This window comes from Leiobunum rupestre, chromosome 4 (genome assembly GCF_980474605.1).
Source record: "Leiobunum rupestre chromosome 4, qqLeiRupe1.1.hap1, whole genome shotgun sequence".
NCBI classification, from domain to species: Eukaryota; Metazoa; Arthropoda; class Arachnida; order Opiliones; family Sclerosomatidae; genus Leiobunum; species Leiobunum rupestre.
This window is the reverse complement of record NC_143387.1, coordinates 65,161,551-65,187,223: the sequence shown is the minus strand read 5'-3', so window position 1 is coordinate 65,187,223 and position 25,673 is coordinate 65,161,551. Positions and strand designations below refer to the sequence as shown.

The 25,673-nt window shown below is 33.9% G+C and overlaps 1 protein-coding gene across 1 annotated transcript in view; it reads right to left on the bottom strand.

The window, feature by feature from the left end:
- LOC149948780 (growth hormone secretagogue receptor type 1-like) overlaps nt 1–23,341 on the bottom strand; it is a 36,276-nt gene extending 12,935 nt beyond the window's left edge. The window contains exon 1 of the mRNA XM_090171150.1: nt 22,930–23,341. Coding sequence (XP_090027276.1) covers nt 22,930–23,341 — 412 coding nt within the window. The remainder of the gene's footprint in view (nt 1–22,929) is intronic.
- Between the last annotated feature and the right edge of the window lie 2,332 nt (nt 23,342–25,673).

Below are 25,673 nucleotides of genomic sequence, written 5' to 3'. Positions count from 1 at the left end.
GAGTCTATCTCCGTTCTCGTCTTAAACAAATATTTAAAATTAAAACTTCCGTTGTTTTTCGTTTGACTTATGGCTAACCGGACTCGTAACGCCACACTGAAAATATTCGTCATCACAGGACAGTACGCACATTTTGGTGGCGCCATCATTTGTCCGTTAATGTTATTAGGTGCTTTTTCAAATTATATATTCGTGATAATTTGCAAAAATATTTCATGTTTTAACTAAATATGAATTTAATAAAATCCTACAAAACTCATTTTCGTTATAAATCGTAAAATATTTAATATTTTAACTTAATATTAGTTATCGAAGCACCTCGATAGGTGATAAAAAGTGACAATAGATGTCGCATCACTCAACTTTAATAAAATTATAAGCATTTCTACGATGGCAGAATATAACAACATTACGAGTCCCGATGGATATATGTGGTCTGAGCGTGAAGATCTGCAGACTGTACCCTCTACCAGTTTCTTTTACACGTTTTAAGCGCGGGCTCAGGGCCGGACTAAGACCTTGTGGGGCCCTAGGCCCAAGCTAATTTTTAAGCCATTTTTCAGTTGCGAGCGAGCGAGGCACTCCCGCAATTTATAATTGACAAATGGATGGAAAATACAATTTCAATGTAGACTTTGCGGATATTTTATATAAATGATTGCTTTACATGGTATTGAAGATCTGTGGACGCATTTACTAAAATTACTCCGGAAAAACAATTTTGTGAAAGTAAATGATAACATTATTTTACTTTTAATTTTTTCGCAACCTCTTGGTGCCCCGTGTAGGCTTTTTGCTCTAGGCCCAGGCCTAGTCGGCCTATTGGGTAATCCGGCCCTGCGCGGGCTTAATCTGACTAGTATCGGAAAAGTTCATTTCATTTAGAAATATTGATTAAATTTATTTAATAAGTTCCGAAGGATATTTATTTCTGTATTTTCAGCTTTAGGCGCGAATACTTGTAACAAGAATGTATTGAGGTGAACAGAGAATACGTGGACAGCACTCTCGTGATTCCCGGAAGAGGAACCACGCCCCTACGCCTTTCACTCTATTCGTGTAGGCGGAGAATATCATCCGGACATGATAAAAACAGAGGCTGTAGAGGCGGGCTCCTATTCTCTGCTAACCCGAATACACGTAGATCCTTGATTGTGATTATAGATTTAAAAGGATGAGACGTCTTAAGAGACAAACGGGAGCTTTAGATTTTAAAGTGTTTACTTTCGCGTGGGTGCCAAGTGTCGAGATGCTGCGGATTGGCCAACATTTCCGGATGCGGGGCTAGGTCGCTGAACCCAAGACGAAATATTTATATTCTCGGTCGATTTCGCAGCTATATTGAATCCCACGATTATTAATTTAAAAGATAAACACTGTATATTCGGCAGACTGTATTAAATGTGAATAGACATTTTCTCCAGAAGAACCTTCTTCTGGTAATCCTGATTTTCAATGAGACGTTTTGCGAATTTTCTGTGTGAAGAATTTATTATTTATATTAAAGAAATTAAAGATATTTTTAAAGGAGGCTTTCTCTTTCATAAAATTCATCTCTCTCTCTGGAGTTCCTGGTCAACACAATCACTATTTTACCTTCTTAAAGGCCGACTACATATTTATTCGGTTTACTCTGTTTCTCACTGGTAGTTGACTGCTTGCATAGCATATGTATCTTGCAGCGAGTCAGCTTAAAGTGAAAGACAGAGTAAACCGTATAACTATGTAGTCGGTTTTTAAGAATTTTTTTTTAAAAAGACGAGAAAATATAATATTTTTCCCCGTGTTAATCGGAGGGGCTAGTCACTATCCGGATTATTAAAAGACTCCAAAAGATTGAAGACGAGTTAATCATTATTAAAATGATTAAATCGATTAAATCATGATTAAAATGATTAAATGGATTAAATCATTATTAAAAGGATTGAATGAATTAAATCATGATTAAAATGATTAAATGGATTAAATCATGATTAAAATGATTGAATGAATTAAATCATAATTAAAATGATTTATTGAATTAAATCATGATTAAAATGATTTAATGGATTAAATCATGATTAAAAATTATTAAATTGATTAAATTGTTATTAATTGGTTTATATCATGATTAAATTGGTTTATTTAATGATTAAATTGGTTTATATCATGATTAAATTGGTTTATATCATGATTAAATTGGTTTATATCATGATTAAATTGGTTTATATCATGATTAAATTGGTTTATATCATGATTAAATTGGTTTATATCATGATTAAATTGGTTTATATCACGATTAAATTGGTTTATATCATGATTAAATTGGTTTATATCATGATTAAATTGGTTTATATCATGATTAAATTGGTTTATATCATGATTAAATTGGTTTATATCATGATTAAATTGGTTTATATCATGATTAAATTGGTTTATATCATGATTAAATTGGTTTATATCATGATTAAATTGGCTTATATCATGATTAAATTGGTTTATATCATGATTAAATTGGTTTATATCATGATTAAATTGGTTTATATCATGATTAAATTGGTTTATATCATGATTAAATTGGTTTATATCATGATTAAATTGGTTTATATCATGATTAAATTGGTTTATATCATGATTAAATTGGTTTATATCATGATTAAATTGGTTTATATCATGATTAAATTGGTTTATATCATGATTAAATTGGTTTATATCATGATTAAATTGGTTTATATCATGATTAAATTGGTTTATATCATGATTAAATTGACTTATATCATGATTAAATTGGTTTATATCATGATTAAATTGGTTTATATCATGATTAAATTGGTTTATATCATGATTAAATTGGTTTATATCATGATTAAATTGGTTTATATCATGATTAAATTGGTTTATATCATGATTAAATTGGTTTATATCATGATTAAATTGGTTTATATCTAGATTAAATTGGTTTATATCATGATTAAATTGATTTATATCATGATTAAATTGGTTTATATCATGATTAAATTGATTTATATCATGATTAAATTGGTTTATATCATGATTAAATTGGTTTATATCATGATTAAATTGGTTTATATCATGATTAAATTGGTTTATATCTTGATTAAATTGGTTTATATCATGATTAAATTGGTTTATATCACGATTAAATTGGTTTATATCATGATTAAATTGGTTTATATCTTGATTAAATTGGTTTATATCATGATTAAATTGGTTTATATCTTGATGGAATTGGTTTATATCATGATTAAATTGGTTTATATCTTGATTAAATTGGTTTATATCATTATTAAATTGGTTTATATCTTGATTAAATTGGTTTATATCATGATTAAATTGGTTTATATCTTGATTAAATTGGTTTATATCATGATTAAATTGGTTTATATCATGATTAAATCACGGTTAAATGGATAAAATCAGGATTAAATGGCTTAAAGCATGATTAATGGATTAAATCAAGATTACTTTGATTGTTTTATATAAGGATTATATTGATTAAATCCTGGTTAAGTGGATTAAATCATGATTAAATGTTTTATACCGTGATTAAATTTATTAAATCAGGATAAAATGTGTCAAATGATGATTAAATCAGGATAAAATGTGTCAAATGATGATTAAATCAGGATAAAATGTGTCAAATGATGATTAAATCAGGATAAAATGTGTCAAATGATGATTAAATCAGGATAAAATGTGTCAAATGATGATTAAATCAGGATAAAATGAGTCAAATGATGATTAAATCAGGATAAAATGAGTCAAATGATGATTAAATCCGGATAAAATGTGTCAAATGATGATTAAATCATGATAATGGTTAAATTTATGAAACCGTGGTTAGTTGGATAACATCATAATTGAAATGATTATTTCACACACTTCGGAAAATATGACTAAAATACGTCCAAAAATTCCGCGCGTAAATTTTTTCTCATTCGACGCCCACCATTCGTTCGAGAGTAAATCAATCAATAATTCGTAAGCGCATCTTCGTCTTTCGACAGTGGACGATATGAATTATAGCGGATTCCCTCGAAAGAGGCAACTCTCAGGGCTTAAAATAAACATCTTAACCGCACCCGTAATTCCCGCTATTGCTATTTTCTTCGATTCATTTTTTAAAGTGAGCCGGGGAAAATGGGCTACGGTAGTTCTTTTTCTTTGAACGCTTGTAAAAACCACGAGAAGATCAGGCGGTTTTTTTGGGCGCGTCGAACGCGGCTGACACGACCACCTTCATCTTTAACTAGTTGTTTTTATAGCCTTCTATTTTATCGGAGCTATTATCTCTCCGAGCTTCGCACCGTCGAATTTTTCCATCGAACTAAATATTTCACCAAAGGTAGAGGATCGTATACGCGATACCACTAAAACGCGGGTTTTCGAGACGTCCTTGTAGGCTGTTTTGTTATTGCGCCCGTTATTGTTTGCAAAGGGGTTTTGTTGACTTACCCCGTTGTGCGTAGTTATAAGTAGCTATTTTAATACGCGTAAGGACGTTTATCGTGGGAATATTCGAGGAATAAACAGTCTGGATCTTTATACAAAATTTCAAGGCTGCAAATGCCTAGTTGATATATTACGCTTCTACTTAATAGGTTCAATATGTTGATTTATGAGGCTTAATGTTTCCCTACTCTTATCGTCGCGTTTTCTCATAGTAGCCTGGCTAGCATTTATAAGGTCGGGCTAAATACCGACTCTTGACCCAAATCGCCTAATTATCCGCTTTCCAGCTATTTACAAAATTCCAAACGTTCAATGTTAATGAATACTATTATTTAAATATCAAAATAGGACCTACAAAATATTTTTATATATTTTGCTTTTGTTACTATTTTTATTCTTATATTTTGCTTTTGTTACTATTTTTTTCTTATATTTTGCTTTTGTTACTATTTTTTTTCTTATATTTTGCTTTTGTTACTATTTTTATTCTTATATTTTGCTTTTGTTACTATTTTTTTTCTTATATTTTGCTTTTGTTACTATTTTTATTCTTATATTTTGCTTTTGTTACTATTTTTATTCTTATATTTTGCTTTTGTTAATTTTTATTCTTATATTTTGCTTTTGTTACTATTTTTATTCTTATATTTTGCTTTTGTTACTATTTTTTTCTTATATTTTGCTTTTGTTACTATTTTTATTCTTATATTTTGCTTTTGTTACTATTTTGTTTTCTTATATTTTGCTTTTGTTACTATTTTTATTCTTATATTTTGCTTTTGTTACTATTTTTATTCTTATATTTTGCTTTTGTTACTATTTTTTTTCTTATATTTTGCTTTTGTTACTATTTTTATTCTTATATTTTGCTTTTGTTACTATTTTGTTTCTTATATTTTGCTTTTGTTACTACTTTTATTCTTATATTTTGCTTTTGTTACTATTTTTATTCTTATATTTTGCTTTTGTTACTATTTTTATTCTTATATTTTGCTTTTGTTACTATTTTTTTCTTATATTTTGCTTTTGTTACTATTTTTATTCTTATATTTTACTTTTGTTACTATTTTTATTCTTATATTTTGCTTTTGTTACTATTTTTTTCTTATATTTTGCTTTTGTTACTATTTTTTTTCTTATATTTTGCTTTTGTTACTATTTTTATTCTTATATTTTGCTTTTGTTACTATTTTTATTCTTATATTTTGCTTTTGTTACTATTTTTATTCTTATATTTTGCTTTTGTTACCATTTTTTTCTTATATTTTGCTTTTGTTACTATTTTTATTCTTATATTTTGCTTTTGTTACTATTTTGTTTTCTTATATTTTGCTTTTGTTACTATTTTTATTCTTATATTTTGCTTTTGTTACTATTTTTATTCTTATATTTTGCTTTTGTTACTATTTTTTTTCTTATATTTTGCTTTTGTTACTATTTTTATTCTTATATTTTGCTTTTGTTACTATTTTGTTTCTTATATTTTGCTTTTGTTACTACTTTTATTCTTATATTTTGCTTTTGTTACTATTTTTATTCTTATATTTTGCTTTTGTTACTATTTTTTTTCTTATATTTTGCTTTTGTTACTATTTTTATTCTTATATTTTGCTTTTGTTACTATTTTGTTTCTTATATTTTGCTTTTGTTACTACTTTTATTCTTATATTTTGCTTTTGTTACTATTTTTATTCTTATATTTTGCTTTTGTTACTATTTTTATTCTTATATTTTGCTTTTGTTACTATTTTTTTCTTATATTTTGCTTTTGTTACTATTTTTATTCTTATATTTTACTTTTGTTACTATTTTTATTCTTATATTTTGCTTTTGTTACTATTTTTTTCTTATATTTTGCTTTTGTTACTATTTTTTTTCTTATATTTTGCTTTTGTTACTATTTTTATTCTTATATTTTGCTTTTGTTACTATTTTTATTCTTATATTTTGCTTTTGTTACTATTTTTATTCTTATATTTTGCTTTTGTTACCATTTTTTTCTTATATTTTGCTTTTGTTACTATTTTTATTCTTATATTTTGCTTTTGTTACTATTTTGTTTTCTTATATTTTGCTTTTGTTACTATTTTTATTCTTATATTTTGCTTTTGTTACTATTTTTATTCTTATATTTTGCTTTTGTTACTATTTTTTTTCTTATATTTTGCTTTTGTTACTATTTTTATTCTTATATTTTGCTTTTGTTACTATTTTGTTTCTTATATTTTGCTTTTGTTACTACTTTTATTCTTATATTTTGCTTTTGTTACTATTTTTATTCTTATATTTTGCTTTTGTTACTATTTTTATTCTTATATTTTGCTTTTGTTACTATTTTTTTTCTTATATTTTGCTTTTGTTACTATTTTTATTCTTATATTTTACTTTTGTTACTATTTTTATTCTTATATTTTGCTTTTGTTACTATTTTTTTATATTTTGCTTTTGTTACTATTTTTATTCGTATATTTTGCTTTTGTTACTATTTTTATTCTTATATTTTTTATTTTTTTTCATTCTTGTATTTTTATTTTTATTTTACAATTCTTATTTATATTTTGATTTTAAAATTCTTATTCATATTTTGATTTTCCAATCTTATTTATATTTTGATTTTACAATTCTTATTTATATTTATATTTATATTTTGATTTTACAATTCTTATTTATATTTATATTTTTATTTTACAATTCTTATTTATATTTATATTTTGATTTTACAATTCTTATTTATATTTATATTTTGATTTTACAATTCTTATTTATATTTAAATTTTGATTTTACAATTCTTATTTATATTTAAATTTTGATTTTACAATTCTTATTTATATTTAAATTTTGATTTCACAATACTAATTTATATTTATATTTTGATTTCACAATACATATTTATATTTCCATTTTCATTTTATTTACCCATATTTGTGGAATACGCGAAATTTTAAATTGTAAATAATTTACAATCAAATTTATTTAAAACATCAAAATATTGCCTTATTTCCTAGAAATAACTTTAAAGGCATTTTAAATTAAGAGATTCTGTTAAATGTAATTTTCATTCCTCGTACACCTTTATATTTCTTTATCTCCTCAGACGTGATTCGCGCACAAGTTTAAAAATATAAAAAATGTGTGTTTTAAAGTATAGAAAATTTAACGTCATCCTTCATACTTTTGGCATATAAGAAAACCGCTTGTTCGATCGTAAAGGCTTATGTCAGTATACTATTGATACGATGCAAATCCCCAATATCAGCCACAGAAACAAAGTGGCCGTCGGTATAATAGCTATGCCGGACAATCCTTTGTTTACGTCTTCTTTCTTCTTATTTATTCACACGCGGAGATGGCTAAATTGACCCATGTTTGTTCAACTCGTTCTCTAAGATAATTTCGCCAAAAGTGAGCAACTTAAATAACGTCCAAAAGCGCTTTCGATAAATCATAGCCACCTTTATTTAAATAATGTTTTCCTTATTTCCTCGAAAATTCGATACAAAGACTCCTATCTCTCCTTTGTATACCAAACAAATAGAAAATTCGTCTTTGGTCATTAAAAATATACTGGGCATTCCGCTGTAAATTCCCGTCTTTGCAGTAGCGGCATCTCTATATTCGTTGCCGCACCACTATTTATCTAGGATGCCGAGAGCGTTGATTATTAATAGTCCGACGATAAATCTAAGGATGGGGTACTGGTCCAAATAAAAGGTACGTGGGATCGGTGATTACCAAATTGTTTGATTGTAAATAGGGCTAACTTTATAGTTTAAACACTTTGAATCTTTTATTGATTTTAAGTGCTTTTCCTCACAATACCCGCTGACGTGCCTTGTTGATAGAATTTGAAGTGTACTTTACAATTTATAGGCTTAAGTGCCTAAGTAAAAATAAGCTCCGGTTGGTCTATTTCTATGAACGTAGTTCCTATAAAGGGATAAATTGGCCGAGGTTTTATCGGCATGGTTTGAAATGAACTAAAATCGGTTCGTGCTTTTCAGAGAGGATGCTGCCAGTCCCGCTAGTTTCTTGGTCCTCGGTCCTCTGTTGACGTCAAGGCGTCTCTTTAGGTGCTACTATAGATAAGCTAATGAGAGTTAACAAATTTAGTGATTGTAATGAAATTTATTGTCGAAAACCTGTACTCTCTAATCAATTTTGATTGTTAATACGAAAGTTGTTCACCGAATCTGCTGAGGCGTATTTGTTTACCCGTTTCGCGTATTAAAGGACATTCACCCTTAAAAACGTTGTTCGTCTTTCATATTGTCTACTTTTGACCTAAAAACGCCTGTAGAAGTGTTCCAAGTGCTTCACAGCTAAGTTCTACTCATAAGGGGACTACCAGGTGCTGTGAATATTTCGTACTTACTTTAAAATTAAATACCATTCCTGTTATAATAGAATATAATGATACAATAATTAATTTATTTATATTTATAGATAATAATTACTTGGAAATCATTTTTGGCGTTCCCTCAATCCACCTCACGGTCCACCAGCATTCTCTACGCCCCTTTGAACGCCAATCAAACCAACCTGGTTTCTCAATGGTTCCTTAAAACTCACGTCTACCGTCCCTAATGACCAAGTTGAAAATGACGTGTGAAATAAGGCTACCTTCGTTTTTATTTATCCCTCTCGTGATCGTCTCAGGATATGCATTCTCACCAAGGCACTAGCTAGTGACCTATAATACCTTTAATTCAGGTGGCCGGGTTATATGATGCAATAGCATTAGCCTTTGGAGCCACCCTCGGTCCCTCGCATACTTCCTAGCGAAAATTCGTTGGCTTTTTAACCACAAAACGTAAACATAGATGGTGTTGAAGAATGTCACGGAAAATCAAAGGCCCCAAAGAGCAGGGTGGAATATCTGCCGTACGAAATTTTGAGGTAGCTGAGCTTATTCTTGGTATAAATAAATTCATTCTTGTTATTATATAATAAATAATTCAACTTATTATAATATATTAATATTATTTCTTCAAATACTTTCTACTTATTAATACCTGAATGTATTTTGGTGCGAAAATATTTGTTGTACAAATATTAGAGTTTCGCCAACCGGAAACTTAACTATATATAATGTTTTCATTCGGATTATTTTAGCATACATTATTACAAGAATACGGGTTTTTAAAAAAATTATTATCTGGCGTTTACGAAATACCTTCTTACTATAGTCTTCTTGGTAATTCAGATACAGAGCGTTCGGATTTTATCAATATTTAATTTTCCCTATTTTTATTTTGTTCATTTCATTATATAATTGGCCTTATGATTCCCCGAAGGAAAAACTCACCCCCCCCCCCGACTTTTTCTTCCAGCCCGGCTTTCCCTCCATGTAGGCGGATAAAATTTTAAGGGGATCATGAAAACAAAGTCTATAGTTGCGCTACGTATTATCTTCTAACTTGAACGTATGTAAAGATACATAATTGAAAGGTTTCAGAAATTAGGTAATATTTTCTTATGATAATAAATAATTTTTGAAGAATGGCTTATATTAATAAATGGCATTAACTCCGATCTAACTTTAACTAAAACATATATTATCCGTTTATTAAATGATATGTATTTTATTTAGTTTGCTATGTTTTATGTCAGTTGCTAATGGGTGCGATTTTCCCACCAAATGGGTGATGTAGGGCAGTGGTTTTAATAATAATAATAATAGTAATAATAATAATAATAATCAGCTAGGCTAATACCCAAGGCACCACCTTAAGTAAAAGTTATCTAGCGACCTTTGATGCGTTAAACAGGTGGCCGGGTTACAATGCGTACACTCTTAAAAAAAGGTTTTGTTAATGGTATATTAAGGGTGTAATATCTGTAAAAAAACACTCTTTAATGTTAATTTAAACGCACTAAAGGGATTTTTATTGTCCCAAATTAAAAACTTGAAAAGGTGTATAAAGGGTGTTATATTACCCCGTAAATTGAGTGATTTAACACCTGGTAAGGGTGTAGCTCCCTTAAGGCAGTAGTTTAGTACCCTAAAAGGAGTATTTTAACACTTTAAAGGGAGTATTGTAGCACCCTTAAGGCAGTAGTTTAGAACCTTTAAGGGAGTAGCTTCAAACTTTAAAGGGAGTATTATAGAACCCTTAAGGCCCAGGTAGCAAAATCTCGTTGATAAACCGTTTGTGAATCGTTGAAACTATGTTGAGAGGTAAACGTTATGAAATGGTTGACGATGTCACCAAAATAGACGGTTTATAAAACGGTTGATATTAAGTCTTTTAATACTAACAGAAACCCAAGTATAAACGTTATTTGATTTACGTCTATTAAACGTCAATATGAAATGTTAATATAACTATTAAACGATGCATAATGAACCTAATATAAACGTTATAGGACTAAAGTCGATGTAACGTCGGTTTTGATTATTTTGTAAATTACTTAACTAAATAGGGTACCCGATATTTCCCGGGAATATACTACACAACAGCATTTTTTCCCTTAGGTATATACCGTTCATCAAACAGTGCAAGCAATTACCTACTAAGTAGCGGCAGTGACAAACATCGTCACAATCAATACGAAAGTACAACGGTCTCGTAACTCTCTCCACGCATGGCACCGTACCCCATATAACCAACTGATTTATCCAAATTTAAACAATTATACGTTGATAACACAATAATTTCCTTTTTTATCATAAGGCCTAGTGTCTATGGAAGAAGGCTTTTAAAAAACATGACTATACTTTAATCGTGTTCCGTGTGTAGGGCCAAAGAATGAAGAAACTCGGTCTTTTGGCTAAGACCAAAGTGTAGTATCTTTGTATAGCGGATATACCTAATATTTAAATTAATCCAATTAATTAAAGATGTTTTGCCGACCGTAACCGTTGAAAACCACAGTCAGGGTACCATGAGATAGTATAACAAATTTGGTCGACCTAAGTTGAAAACTGTAGATTCCTATAGCGGACAAACAAACATATAAATACAGTTTATATTTAGTTAGATTAAAAAATTAGTTGATAGCAAAAAACATAACGTCTCATGTTTGTCAAAAGATATATCCTTAAAAAGTTAAATAATATAACGTTATTTTAACCTTAATATCCACATTAAAAGTGACGTTTTTGAATGTGATAAATATAATGTAAATAACGTGGTTTTTTCAACCTAACTATTTTGATGAAAACATGAGTTCTAAAAGAGGTCAATATTTTACTAAATATAAACGTTTATAATTAGTGGGATAATAACCATTAAACGTTATTTTGACCAAAAACCAAATATTGATCATTTTACAAACGTTATTTTGCTACCTGGGGGGAGTATTGTTGAACCCTTAAAGGGGTAGTGTAACACCCTGAAGGTAGTCGTTTGGTACCCTAAAAGGAGTTGTCTTGTACCCTAGAGGGAGTAGATAATAACCCTGAAGGGAATAGTTTTATACCACAAACTGTTAACAAAGGAACCAAAACGGAGGACATTAGCACCCCAAACAGTGTAAATGAACACCCTATCAGGAAAACTACTTTTTAAGGTGTAGAATAACATCCTTTATAAACCTGTTAAGGTGTTAAATATGGGACAAGAAAAACCCTTAAAGGTTTGAAAATAAGCCCTTTTTTTAAGAGTGTAGGAGGGTGGTGGCAAGCACTTCATGCCATGTGCACCCTCGTTTGAAAAAAAGTCGAAGAAAATTAAGAAACGGTATTTTATTTTAAAATTTTAGTATGACGATTGACACACGATTTTATCAACATAGTATTTCGTTTCGCGGTTCCATCTGAGGCAAACAAACGTTGTTGAGATTTTGAACTTCATTGAATTTTTTCATTGAACGAACACAGGATAAATGAACGAAATATTGAAATATTCCTTTGGCCGTTAAAAAGAAATATGTTCGGTATTTAAAAATTTTCTACCGAAACTAATTATATCAAACCGCAGCTCAAAATCTCGCGGAGGCCCAAGAATTTGAAATGGAGCCCTGTGATGTAGAGCTTATTTATTATTTATAATCTCTTATTTGTCTACGTAAAAGTTTTAAAAATGACTATAATAACGAATTTCTATCGCATATTTTTATCGTGTGAAGGTACGTGTTTCACCTAAAGATATCTTCTGGTTAAACTTTAAATATTCCCTAGATAATATTTCTAACAATGATGAAAATACCTGGCTTGAAATGAGATCGGAAATTTAAGGTTAAGGTTAATATATAAAAATTTAATATTTCCTAGAATGAAATATTTTGTGTGGGTAGTTTAATTTTAATTCGAAATTCAATATGAAAAGGTCAAGAACAGATTTTCCTTAGTTTTGAAATTGAATTTATATTAAAAAATATTAATATTGTCTCGTATAAATCAAGGTAAAAGAGGGTTTTTTAAATTTGATTTGGTATGTCCTTCGAAATTGATATTGTGTATTTAGCGAGGTATTTAGGGCGAACTTTACTTTATATAAACTACATTTTGAGTTGGAATGAGTGATATTTCGAATTCATTTGACAGATAGGGACAGTTAGAAGAGAAAGCAATTGTAAAAAGTGGAATCTAAATTAGGAATTGAAAAAAAAAACGATAATCCATCCCCGGGGAATCCAAAAATAGAAAAAGGCTGGACGAAAATCAATGGATTTAATTTCTACCAAAAAGGGGCCATTTTTCGTATAATCTGCATCTAATCGATCACGATCGGGTTTTATTTTCGGCCCTGCTTTCTTCCCTTTTACTATTTTTTCGTAACAGTTTGGAATATTAATAATCAATCTAATTTTAGGGTTGAAGGCAGACATTTCACCCCACCCCAGCTAGTTCAAGCTGAGGTTACAATATTTTCTCGGATAGAACACGTCACAGAAGTTACACCATTAGAGGTCAATTTTTAAATACTCGAATTTTTATCAGATGGCGCAACTTGTAGAGGTTAACGGTAATAGTAAGTTTAAGGAGCTGTTGGCTCGTGTGGCATGAAGGACTTGCCACTACCCTCCTACGCATTGTAACCTGGCCACCTGAATTAATGGCTTCCAAAGTCGCTTGATGACTTGGACCTAAGGTGGTGACTTGGGTATTAGCCTAGCTGATTATTATTTTATTATTAACGTTGATATTTTACTGTATCTAAATCCGCGATGAAAATATTTTTTCTGGGCTGAATTGTTTATCATTAAGCCCCATTTTCATGCTCGCTGGTAGCGGATAAAAATCGTCAAAATTCGCATCCGCCACTCGCAAGCGTGAAAATAAAGCTAAAATATCTGTTTGAAACAGATCGACGCGGAAAGTGAAAAAATGTGTAGCGGAAGCGGATTTTGTCGATTTTTACCCGCTACCAGCGAGCATGAAAATGGGGCTTTAGAGTATAATTTGTCCGTAAAAGGAGCGTTATAAGTGATTTCAAATGGGTAAGCATTTATTCCCTTCCCCGCAAAAAGTGTTAGGCTGGCGCCATCTAGTATAACTAAAATTATTAGAATCGAACCTCTAAGGGCTACCTAGTAAAAGTTTGTTTCCATGTACGCAATTTGCGAATTTATATATGTACATATCTTTTCTGTTCTCCGCGAAAGTGGGCTTTGCGCAAATTGAGAAATATTTTATACAAGAAAATTGGTTGAGAATTAAACAAGATCGCGAAGCTATTATGAAATATATCTGTACTCCACTTTCGCATTGACAAACTTTTTCCCGCTTTGTATCTCTCGATGTTTCAAAAACCCTCGGTTCGCAAAAGCACTTGACGCGCGAAAAACGCGAGCTTCTGAAGACGCGTTTCGATGGCGCTAAAGAAAATCTCCACAGGCTATTAAGTGCGCCGAACCACTCACTCCTTTTTTTCCAGGCCCGGCCTTTGGAAACATACTTTCGCTTAGGCTATTTAGTTGTCAGATATTTTTCTATCAAGGACTGCTAAGCCGAGGCCACACGGGTTGTATTTGCCCCTTTTTGCGCGTTTTTTCACAGTGGCAAAACGAGGGAAACCAGAAACCATTCCAGCCCGAGAGACAATGTGAACTGGCCTTCAATTTATAAGCGCATTAAACGCGCCGGAAATTGATCCGAGTCTGGTATTAACTTACATTTTCTTGTTTTTTATCGAAAGTATACAGTTTATTTTTGACAATGGATTAGGTCGAGGCTTAGAAAAATGTATCATTAATGACGATAAATTAGTTTATTTCATTTAATATTTGACCTTTAGGACCCAATGAAATGCCAAGGGTTATTGGTCTACACTCATTTTGGTCCCGAAAAATAGATTACTAGCCAGTTGTACAAGCGAAATGCCGGACGTCAACGGCCCAGTTGAATCTCTTAATCCACATTGTTGAGTTAGGCAAATCTAGGTCTATATGATATCCAGTACCATTCTCAAATGAGATGCGCGGAGGAAAAGCTAAAAATAATCTTTAAAAGTTTGCCCATAGAAGAACATCCAAAATGTAATGAAATTTCTTTCTCGGATTTACACTAAAAAATACATTTAACCAGAAGTATATAGAATATCTCTTACCAAGGAAGTATTACTATTTCTGATTATGTTATTTGCTTGATTTTTCGAAAGTGCGAGGGAAAATTCATCATTTAGCGAGATTCTAAAACTATTACAAAGAGAAAATTATTCCCACGCAGTATAATTTTAAAATTTAACGTGGTCAGGCGAAGTAATACGTGCGGTAAATGGGATACTTCTCTCGTAAGAGATATATGATAAACTCCTGATATAACTATTTACAGTCGCGTGGATGATGAAATTGGAAGAGGCTGCATCTTTAATTAAGTTCTGGCGCCTCGAATTGTGGAGATTGGCGCTCGCCGCTTTGATAGAAAACGGAAAGCGAAGAGAGATCCGGGAAAAAGGAGTGTCGGGCACGCTGGTGATTCTGAACTGACTCGCTAAAGAGATTAAGGGATGAAGGCGAAGGTTTCTTTCCTTTTATGAGCGCGTAACTACCCCTGACACTTGACCGACCTGGCAACGGACGGCCAGACACGGCCCCCCAGGATAAAAGAAAACTGAACGCCGCGGAAAAAAGAGTATTTGAACAAGATATTAGGGCTTGTAAATCACATTGGACGCCGGTTTTACGTCGAAGGGGTCGTCTCCCAGCACACTCCGTCAGCGAGAACGGACTCGCTCTACAAGCGCTTCTTTTTCACGCCTACATTCTACGTTAATCGCAGTTTCCTAAACGTATCGGTCTTATTAGCTTTCCATTAAACAACGGCGGATACGTCCTCGGAGTTGCGGCTAACGTCCCTCGTACCACGACAACGATCGACGGTGCTTTTTTTGCCGACGAGTGACGTACGTTCGACGGAGAAGATTAAGCCCGCGAACGTGTTATCAATACGCGACAAAACGCTACCTTAGAGCAAAAGTCAAGCAAGTCTAAAACTTACGATCTGAGAAAATCTAATTTTAAAATTGAAATCCACATAGACTATAATGTTAATCTAATATTTAAAAATATTAAAATAACGTTAAATAATGAAATGATGTTTGAGAATTGAGTCAGGAAATATGTAAAAACACTCAAATATTCTTATTCTGATTTTCTTTCAAAAGTCAAGTATCTCGACTTGCTTGACTTTTGCTCTCAGGTAGCGAAAAGACAAAAGCCAGAACTCACCCATCATTCTTTTTCCCGTGTTTAGAGGTAATTTACGCTCACTAATTCTCGTGTTATTCCGCGCTCTTCTTGACATTACGAATATTATTACGCTAGAGGAAATTCGGAAATTACGACTTATGTACGCGGCTGCTCTAGTGTAATACCTGGATGATACGATAGAAGTCGTATTCGGCAGTTCGTTAAACCATGGTTAAACCTAGTGAATTATAGGCAGAGGCGTACCGACCCGCGTTCAGGGCAATGCCGTTTTAAGGCACAGGCGAGCGGGGCAACTGCCTTGGGGCCCGCACCACAAGGGGGCCCACACTACAAACTTTTAAGAAAATATGGTTATCAAAACTACTAGATCCAGGATTGAGTGTGCATTTTACCATTTCTACGAATAAAGTCTGCGTAAAAACAACGTTAAAAAAAGGTATTATTACAATGTTTTGTTTTTTATCACTTGTACTATACAATTGTATATTTGAGTAGTTGCAACTCTGGTAGGGAGGGCCCACAGTGACCCACACCACAACTCTGCCTTGGGGCCCAAATTTAGTTAAAACGGCCCTGATTCAGGGGGTACATTTTGAACCGGGTGCCAAGTGGTCTTTTATGTGTGGGGTGCCAAAAACACTCCTATCTTTAAAATATCAAAGCTAGTTATTTTTTTCTGTATATAGGGGGCACAGGAATCCATACCTTCGCCTAAATTGCGTACGATTGGTGGAGATTTCCCAAGCTTACGTTTACTGGGGCGAAATAATTGCAACGAGGCTTTGCTGCGTTGCTTTTAAGTCCAATTCAAGTACTAGTCTCTCGAATTTAACGCGTTCGCCGTCTTATGGCCGAGGCTTAGCGACAAATTTTGTTTGGGAAATTATTTTATAAACATCTTTTCGATTGAACCAAAATAAATTAAAATATGAAAAGGAACACTCCTACATTACGTTTATCAACAGAGATTGTATGTGTTAAATAACTTTTTTGGAGTTCCGATTAATTTTCTTCGTCGGTTAAATTAGGAAATCGGCGAAGCTTCTCGTCAAGTGTTTGTTATTCCCAATGTTATAGTTTCCGTTTAATTTTAAATTTATCTAAATCTTGTCATTTTCCTTATAAGGTGATAGAACGCCTCGCTCTGATTGCCTCTTCCTTTTTCGCGTGTTTTCTTACAATATTAATATTCTGTCGTGTTATCCCTAAATGAAAGGACTCTCTACCTAAGACGTATCGTTGCTATCGATTTCCGAGTATCGAATTTAATTAGTAAAGACAACGAACGTTTTCCCAAAATTGCGGCCTTATCCATCAAAATTTAACGTTAAGTAACTCGATATTTTTTCGCGGTATACGTTATACCAGAAGTGTATCATATATCTCTTACGATAGAAGTATCCATCCTACTGTTGTAATTCGTTAGAAACATGTACCTCCCCTGCTCCCGCTGATTTTTCTAAATGTTTTATGGAAGATAACATAGTGTGGAGCGAATTCCATTATATAGCGAGTTTCTAAAACTATTAAATCGGGAAAATGATTTATTATTATTATTTAGTTCATATTCGTATGCAGTGTAGTTGTAACATTTTACACGGTTAGGAAAAGTAATACACGCTGTTAATTTTGTTGGGAGAAAAATTCGCGTGCGAAGGTACATCTTTCATTTTTATGACTAGGATGAGACTTCTATGGTGTGAGAGTTATTGTAAGCTTCTGATAAATGTCATAAGCAATATCTGACGTTATTAGAGAGTTTCAGCAACCCATTTCTATGCGTAAACGCGAACGTCTACGCCAGATCCGATAAATTTATCTGGCGTTGGGGACGTCGGGAACGCAGGAATTCGGCATTTGAAAAAGCAGACGACGAGTGAAACTTACAACAAAGGCCATTTTTTTTACCTAGTTGGGTCGTACAGCTAACAAAATGTTGTGTGCCACTTTATTTTCTAAAAGAAGTTTTATTGGGTGCATATGGTATAGTGGCCTTCACACCATTTTTTTTTCAAAGTTAGAAATATGTTGCTGGTGCATGTGGCAAAGTGACCATATAATTTTAAACACCTATTGCGTCCGACTTCAATGCAATATTAAATACTAGTTAGTTATGCGCTTATTTACTTTTGTGTATAGAAAGTCTGAAGGTTTGGCCCGATTTTTCATGAACCAGGGAGGCTCAAAAAAGGTTTATCTGGCAGCCAACCTAGTTGTCTGGATAAATAGTGGATTTTTGATGAAAATTCTACTTATTTCACGGTGATAGTTTTATTCAAATCATTATAAATAGTTAACTAACTAGATGTCATTGATTTTGTAAATAGTTCAGTTATGGAATTAATATATTTTGAAATATACTATCTTCACTTAGGCTACCTTAGCTATATTTTGAATCAAATAGGAATGATCATCAGCAGAATTTTAATAACCAAAGAATAAATAGATTTAGAAGACCTACAGATTAAAGTAATGCTTTGTTATCTTTGTGAAAGTGTTTGGCCTGTTTGGCTAGGAATTTATAGAAAGGTCTTTTAAATAGGAGTCCTGGGCAAAATATTTGGCGATCGAGCAAAAATCGCGATTCATAAAAATATTCAAACGCCGCTGCGCGCAGAAAGTTAAAAATATTCTACGTGCGACGGAAACCGTCTGAAGGTCCGAAATACTTTAGGTAAACGGAGTACAAAACGCGTGTTTACAATTTAATTAGCAAAAAGGAAGTTTTGAGTTGTACTGAAACCTCTAATATTGCTAGAGAACGTGACACGTGTATTTATTGCATAGCACATTATCTGCTAGAATTATTTCTAGACATTTTTTCCGTAAATTTTACAATCCCATTTGTAAATTAAAGGGGAACGGTCAAGCTTTAACCAGTTAGATAGCCCTATAGCCCATTAAAAACTAAAATTTATGGCGTAAGCCGCATCAAAAAATATTGAGTGGTTAATTTTTAATCAAATAAAGAAATTTCGGGAAATCGAAAAGCGCGCGTCCGCCGCGACACCTGGTGAGAAGTCGGTGAGACAGAAAAAGAACGAAAATGCGCGCGCTGCTGAAGGCGCAAAAAAATTCTTTTGCACGCGCGGCGCGTTCTAGTTATACGAGACTTAAGCCTAAATTGCGCGATTTTAAAAGTTAGGATAGTTCGCAAATCGCTCATACGGGTTTAGGGGCGCTGGCGGCAGCCCCTAAGATGGCGGCGAAAATTCAAACCCAAACACCTGGCGTTATTTTTCTTTTCAACTTTTTGGGCCAAAAGCTATTTTTTCAAGACAAAAAAAGGTACGTGTTAGTATATTGAACGTCTTGTTAATCTTTTGATACGGAAAGAAGGCCATATTTGGAAAAGCTTGGCCGTTCCCCTTTAAGGTGTACTTTAGCGAAGTTAGCTTATATGCTAAGCATAACATATATGTAAACACCTGAAACTGAATACGGATCGTCTGCTGCAATCTGTCGAAAAATAATTAGAGCATTTATATAGCAAAATTTTGCAGAGCGCATTTTTGGTCTTATGAATTCGCGTTGCGCGCCATATTTTGCGTTGGACGCAAGAACCGATGAACCCTTTTAGTTGATAACTTTACTGAAATCCTACCGTAGGATGTTCTCATTTGAATACAGACAATTATTAATTATTAACGTAACCCAATGTTCAGTCAGCCAGTTCATTCGTGTTTCCGCGAGAACACCCCCGTGATAATCCCTAAAGCCAAGTATGCATTGAGGTACCAAGAATACGGAACCGTGTAGATTTTAAACCCCCGCCTTGGCGTATGTCGTAGCGTAAGTTCGTGCGCTTTCAATATCGAATGACACTCTTTCACGTGGACGATCGCCATCTATGGTTACGTTTTGCGCTTAAAGAGCCGACCAACTTTCGCTACTAAGTAAGCGATGATGGTACCATAGGCTATAATCCCATATTCTTGCTAAAACTATATATACGTTCCCTGTTTGTTGACGCCTTGTAAATAAAGGGTGTGATTAAATACCGAAGCGACGTGGGCGGCGGAGACGGAGACTAACTAATTACCTCCGTGTCTGCTCGGCCTGCGGGTCTCCACGACGCCTTTAACCTTAACCACAAGGCTTAAGTACCAGTAATAGACGCTGGTAATAAAATTAGCGGCTGGAAAGGGGCGATTTTTACAAGATTCCTCGCTGCATCGATTCTATTTCTTTCATCATCGCCAGAAGATTCACTGTTCCCGAGTGCAGTCGTGACTTTGTCGTCCGCTACATTTTTATCCCCTCCATCCTTGGGTACCGATTTCCGGAGCTAGTCCTTTAATTACCAGCCTTCTACTAATTACGTCGTATTGGGCCTTTTCCGCCCGTTAAGTACTCCCCCCCGGTCTGTTCTTCCTTCGGAACAGTAGCGGCAACCGCGCGTCCCTGAGGACCCTGACGGGGAATCTTTCCCTTTCTTTCTCATTCGGTAATTCTCTGGAATTCGCCAGCGTACGGATCCCATTGTTATTTAGCCAGTCGATTTTTTTCTTCGTTTGAAGCGAATTAAATTGGTTAGCTTAAGTTTTAATTCGAAGGTTGCTTTTCTATTCTTTCAGGGTTTTTGTACTATTGCCGTTCGCTAAAGATTAATTTATTTAATTTACGTCAGGGTGAAGGGTCGAATTTGAAATTGAGATGTTGCACTTAAGTTGGAAGAGTGATTTTACAACAAGGTTTTTTGTGTGTTTTTTATTGATTGGACCGATGAACACTAGGGATTTTGAACCTCGCTTCGCTTATTTTGGCCCTAAAAGTCGATATTTATTTGACACTTACGTTCAAATTTCGGGGTAGGTACATTTGTTCGAATTTCAATCGTCCGAACGGTGGAACAAATGTTCGAGCCGCCGAAATAACAAATGTTTCAATTGTTCGAATTGGACAACTTGTTTGATTCATTTTTCCGAATCGGTAGCATCACTTGTCCGAATTCTGTCGCTAAATTAGTATTTCTTATTGCTGCTTTTTTTTGGTCCGGATTTTTTTTTAGTGCAAGAATTAAAAATAAAAAACTACATTGTAAATATCGTTGTTTGTTAGTAAATGGGAATTGCGTTGAATGTTGTGGATATTTTAGGTTAGGTTAGGTTAGGTTCACGTTATTGTTACTATTTCCTTATATTAACAATATTTAAAAAAAAACAACCAATTCCTAATGTTCGAAAAAACGGACAAACGATTATTAATATAAATTGAACGACTAAATCACCAACAAAAGTTGTGATAAATTTTTCGGGCAAATGAAATACGTTTTCGGACATACGATCCTGTTTTCCGGCATTCGGACAAATGATCATTCGGACGAATGAAATTCGAACAAATGTACCACCGTTCGGACGAATGAAATTCGAACAAATGTACCCAAATCCAATTTTTTTGTTTTATTTCAAAAGAAATTTAAAATATTGAAAAGATTCTCGGGGTTTTCTTTAACACGATCCCCTCAATTCTACATCTAGGTATAGAAGACTTAGTTATCATATGATATGTTTTCAAAGGTTAACTAAATTTGTTTTGAGGCATGAGTTATTAAATTTTGATGCTTTATATTTGAAATCCATTTTTAGTGGTATTTTAATTTTAAATTTTATCTAGGTTCATGATAGCTCCTTTTTCTGTGAGGTAAACCAGGAGAAGAGAGAAAATCTGGATAGCAGCCTGTTCACCTCGTGCTTCCAGTTTTCGTCTCGTAATCTTTCCCCCCTTTTTGCCGGTAAGTGGGGGAAGGCAATCCGGTACGAAAGCAGACTCGTGTATTCGGTGAATATCTTCCTGGAATCATGAAAACTCGAGACTATTTTCAGTTAACCCGATTACTTTCTTAGTAAAATCATATGTAACATAACATAATCACTCATAAGTATGCCATAAAAGTATTTTCTTTAATGAAACCTTGTTTACGGGATATGATGCAAATCAAGTCATTTCCGACTCCGTGACGAAAAACGCGTCATCAGCTTTAGTGCTGGGAAAAGAAAATTAGTGAAGTATTTCTCCCGCGTTTCTAACTTTAACAATCCATAATTTAGCTCGTGCCACGCGATCACGTGATTTTGTTGCCATGGTAACCTTTTCAATAGCGCAATGATTATAAGAATTTTTGCATTTGTGGGTCCACTTATTGTATGTTCCGTATAAAACAAAAACTCACTGAAATTTTTTATACGGAAATGTTATACAGAGGCATACTTATGAGTAATTATGTTACATATGTTAAAATGTATGAAATCCCATACAGGATTGAGACACTAAGTATACCTTTATATATTCGAGTACCAATAAATTATTAGTATCAATAGACTCATTGTTACATTCATACTCTCCGTTGTAGTCCTCAAAACGGATTCGGATATAATTTTGAATTGATTATTCAGGAATTACGAACCTTAATTTCCCAGTTTCGAAATTATCAGCATTTAATAACCGCCAACGATGTAGATATTTAAAACGATTACTAACACAGTTTCCAATCACGCGAGGCATGCGCGAAAGGTTAAAGTGCTTTACACACACTATACGGCCGTACACATATGACAAGGGTGAAGCTCCTTTATCAGGGGTAACTGCATTAGAGGTCTATTTTTTAATATCCGAAGAGTTACTAGATGACGAAAATAGTTTGACACCACGAAATATATATATTTTTTTTTTCATTTTAAGGTCAACGATTCCTCATTTGAACTTTGGTTTGGTACGTTAAAATAGTATTAGAAGTTGGGTTTTTTGAAGAAATTTAAATGAAACCATTAAAATTGAACTTCTAAGGACTCAATTAGAAAAAGGTGAATACATTTTCAACCTCATTCCACAAATTCAAACACCGCGTACGAAGTATTTCGTAAATTAATATGTTAACTCACACATTCCTTTTCCCAACACCCAAGTCTCCGGTCTGGAGTGGAGTTCGATGAGGACGGTGGGCAAACATACCACCAGCACTAAGAGATCGGCCACGCTTAAATTGATGAGGAACAAGTGAGTGGAATTCCTTAATTCTTTGGTCTTGGAGACGATGACAGGCACCAGGAGGTTCCCGATGATCCCGAGAGCCAAAACGGCCCCGCACACCAGGGTGGCCGCGTGGCGGATGTACGCCGGGAACTGCAGTTCCGCTTCGCCGCTGCTAATCTCGGCGATGGCCTCTTCAAAATCACGCTCCGAGGGAGACGTCGTAGCGGTGGTCACCAGCGTGGTCAGCGACAAATACAGGTAGGACGAGTTTTTGGCGTTTTCGATATCTTCCACCCATAACGATGTTAAATTCCCACTCATACCGATAGCGTCACCATTTTATTCCGTGATACCCTGATGTCTTTTCGCCTTTCGTTCCTTCACTCATCGCGAATACCATTTAACCCTTTTATTATTTGACTAGTATATCGTGTATGATATCCACACTTAATAGTTGACAAGCGAATTCACTTCAATTTTATTTTTCCTTTCGTCGGACGCCGGTTATTTTTTTATAGCATTGTGTTTATCGGGGTGAATAGCCTCGTTTTAAATTTATTGGTCGAAAATAGCGTCGAACGGAGGAGGGAGTGTGATCCGCTTTTGGCCTATCCCGGATCAAACTCTCAACTGAGACGCGCGCGGCACGTGCAACGCCGTTCACTATCTAAGTTGGTCTCTTCTCCTCGCTCTTCCGCTCCTCAGCTTCTCGCTGCAGTCGCCCCGAAGCGAGAACGGACGAATGAAGAAGCTTCGGGGATTATCCGCCGCGCGTCGCTGCCATCGCTCTTTTATGGGACCCTTTACAGCCGAATGTCTCGTTGAAAATGGGCGCTTCTAACTCCGATACGGCGGCCAGCCGAACTTTAAAAGTTACGACTTTCCCTTTTACTTTACCCGCGGAATAGTCTTATTGAAACTTTGTCGATTATTGGTCGGCAGATGGCGCTTATTTGGCGCGTGTTTTGCCAGTCTAATCAGACCATTTTCGTCTTAAAAGGAACGGGGTAAGGTAAAGAATTGTTTAGAATTTTTGTCTTTCAGTCGTAATTGAAATTCCGTATTGGTGTAACCCTGGCTGGTAATTGAATATGGTGGGCTTTAGACTTTCATTTGAGGGTAAAGGTATTCTTTTCATTGCGTTTCTCAAGGTCTACTTTGTACGTACAAGTGCAATAGATAGGTTGCGTAGACTAAGTCGCTATCTAGCAACTCCACGAAATGAATTATGAGCGTTCGCTTTTTAAGGTATTTTTGTGTTTTTTGCTACAGGTCTTTAACGTGAATTATTAAGTAGACTATGCGTTACGAAACGTTCACCCTAGAAATTTTCTGGTTTTTAACTTTAGTGGTAACATTTGTTGACGTCATTGGTAAAGAAAGCGATCATCCATAATGCATTTCGCGAATTCCTTTGGCAACGCTGCTATAGTTTCCATCACGACTATTCCGTTTTGCGAAGACTTATACAGTGTATCAGCTCGCAGTCTATCGGCGGTTCTCAATTTGAACTTATTGACCGACCGAAACGAAGTCTACTACTCAGAATGGAAATCGGTTTTTTTGAGTTCTATTGTGTAACCGATTTATTAAAGGCGTGGTTCACAAATTACGTAACGCAAAAAATCGACCTATTCGACAAACCCTCTCTTCGCCGTAACAAAGAGTAGAAATTGGAAAAACCCCCACCACTAAATTACGTAAGAAATACTAAATGCTCCTGAATTATTATAGCACCATAAAATTATTCTATTTATTTCAAAATAAAATCGGTAGAAAACTATAATCATACTATTATAATTGCTAAATATAATTGATAATTTCAGCCTAAAATACCTCAAGACGATAAATCATCCGAGTTACTATTCCCATTCTATATTTTCTGTCCGAATCCCATTCGACCGAATTCCGCCAATGTTTTGATGAAATTAGCCCAAAGGCGGGTTTTGTATTTTTCTAATCGACCGACGCAATATTCACAATTGAGCGACCGCAAAAAAAAAGTTTAGACCGAATCCTAAATCCGCCAAAGTGCGGCTTTTTCGGTCGAATGAGATTGGGTTCGGTCGAATGGGATTCGGCGCAATGGAACAGATTCGATTTTTATGCCACTCGCGAGTCATGTGATCGTTTTTTAACATAACCATAAAAGTATTTTCTTTAATGAAACCCTGTTCATGGGATATGACGTAAATTACGTCACTTCCAGCTCCCTGACGAAAAACGTTTCATCAGTTTTACCATAAGTGTATAATATTGTGACACTTCCTATTCTTCACATGCAAAAGTTATATTGACAATATGAGAGCTATTCACAAGACAGATTGCGTTACGGGCTTCGTCTCCATTTTGCGTCCACTTGCTAACGCGTCACACGTAGCATTTGACAGCGTCTCGCTAGGGGGAGATTTTCTTCTTGTGATGACGTCACTCCGTTACTAGCTCTCAGATAAAATATTCCCCAAAGTACCAAACTTATGAAACAATATTATAGACTTTTGGTTTTACTGATGGGAAACTGAAGTTCGTGGAGAATTTCTATGAGCGTTTCTAAATTTAACAATCCATAGTTTAGCTTGTGCCTCGCAATCATGTCATTCGATACCATGGTAACATTTTCAAAGAAGCAAGGACTATAAGAATTTTGGGCACT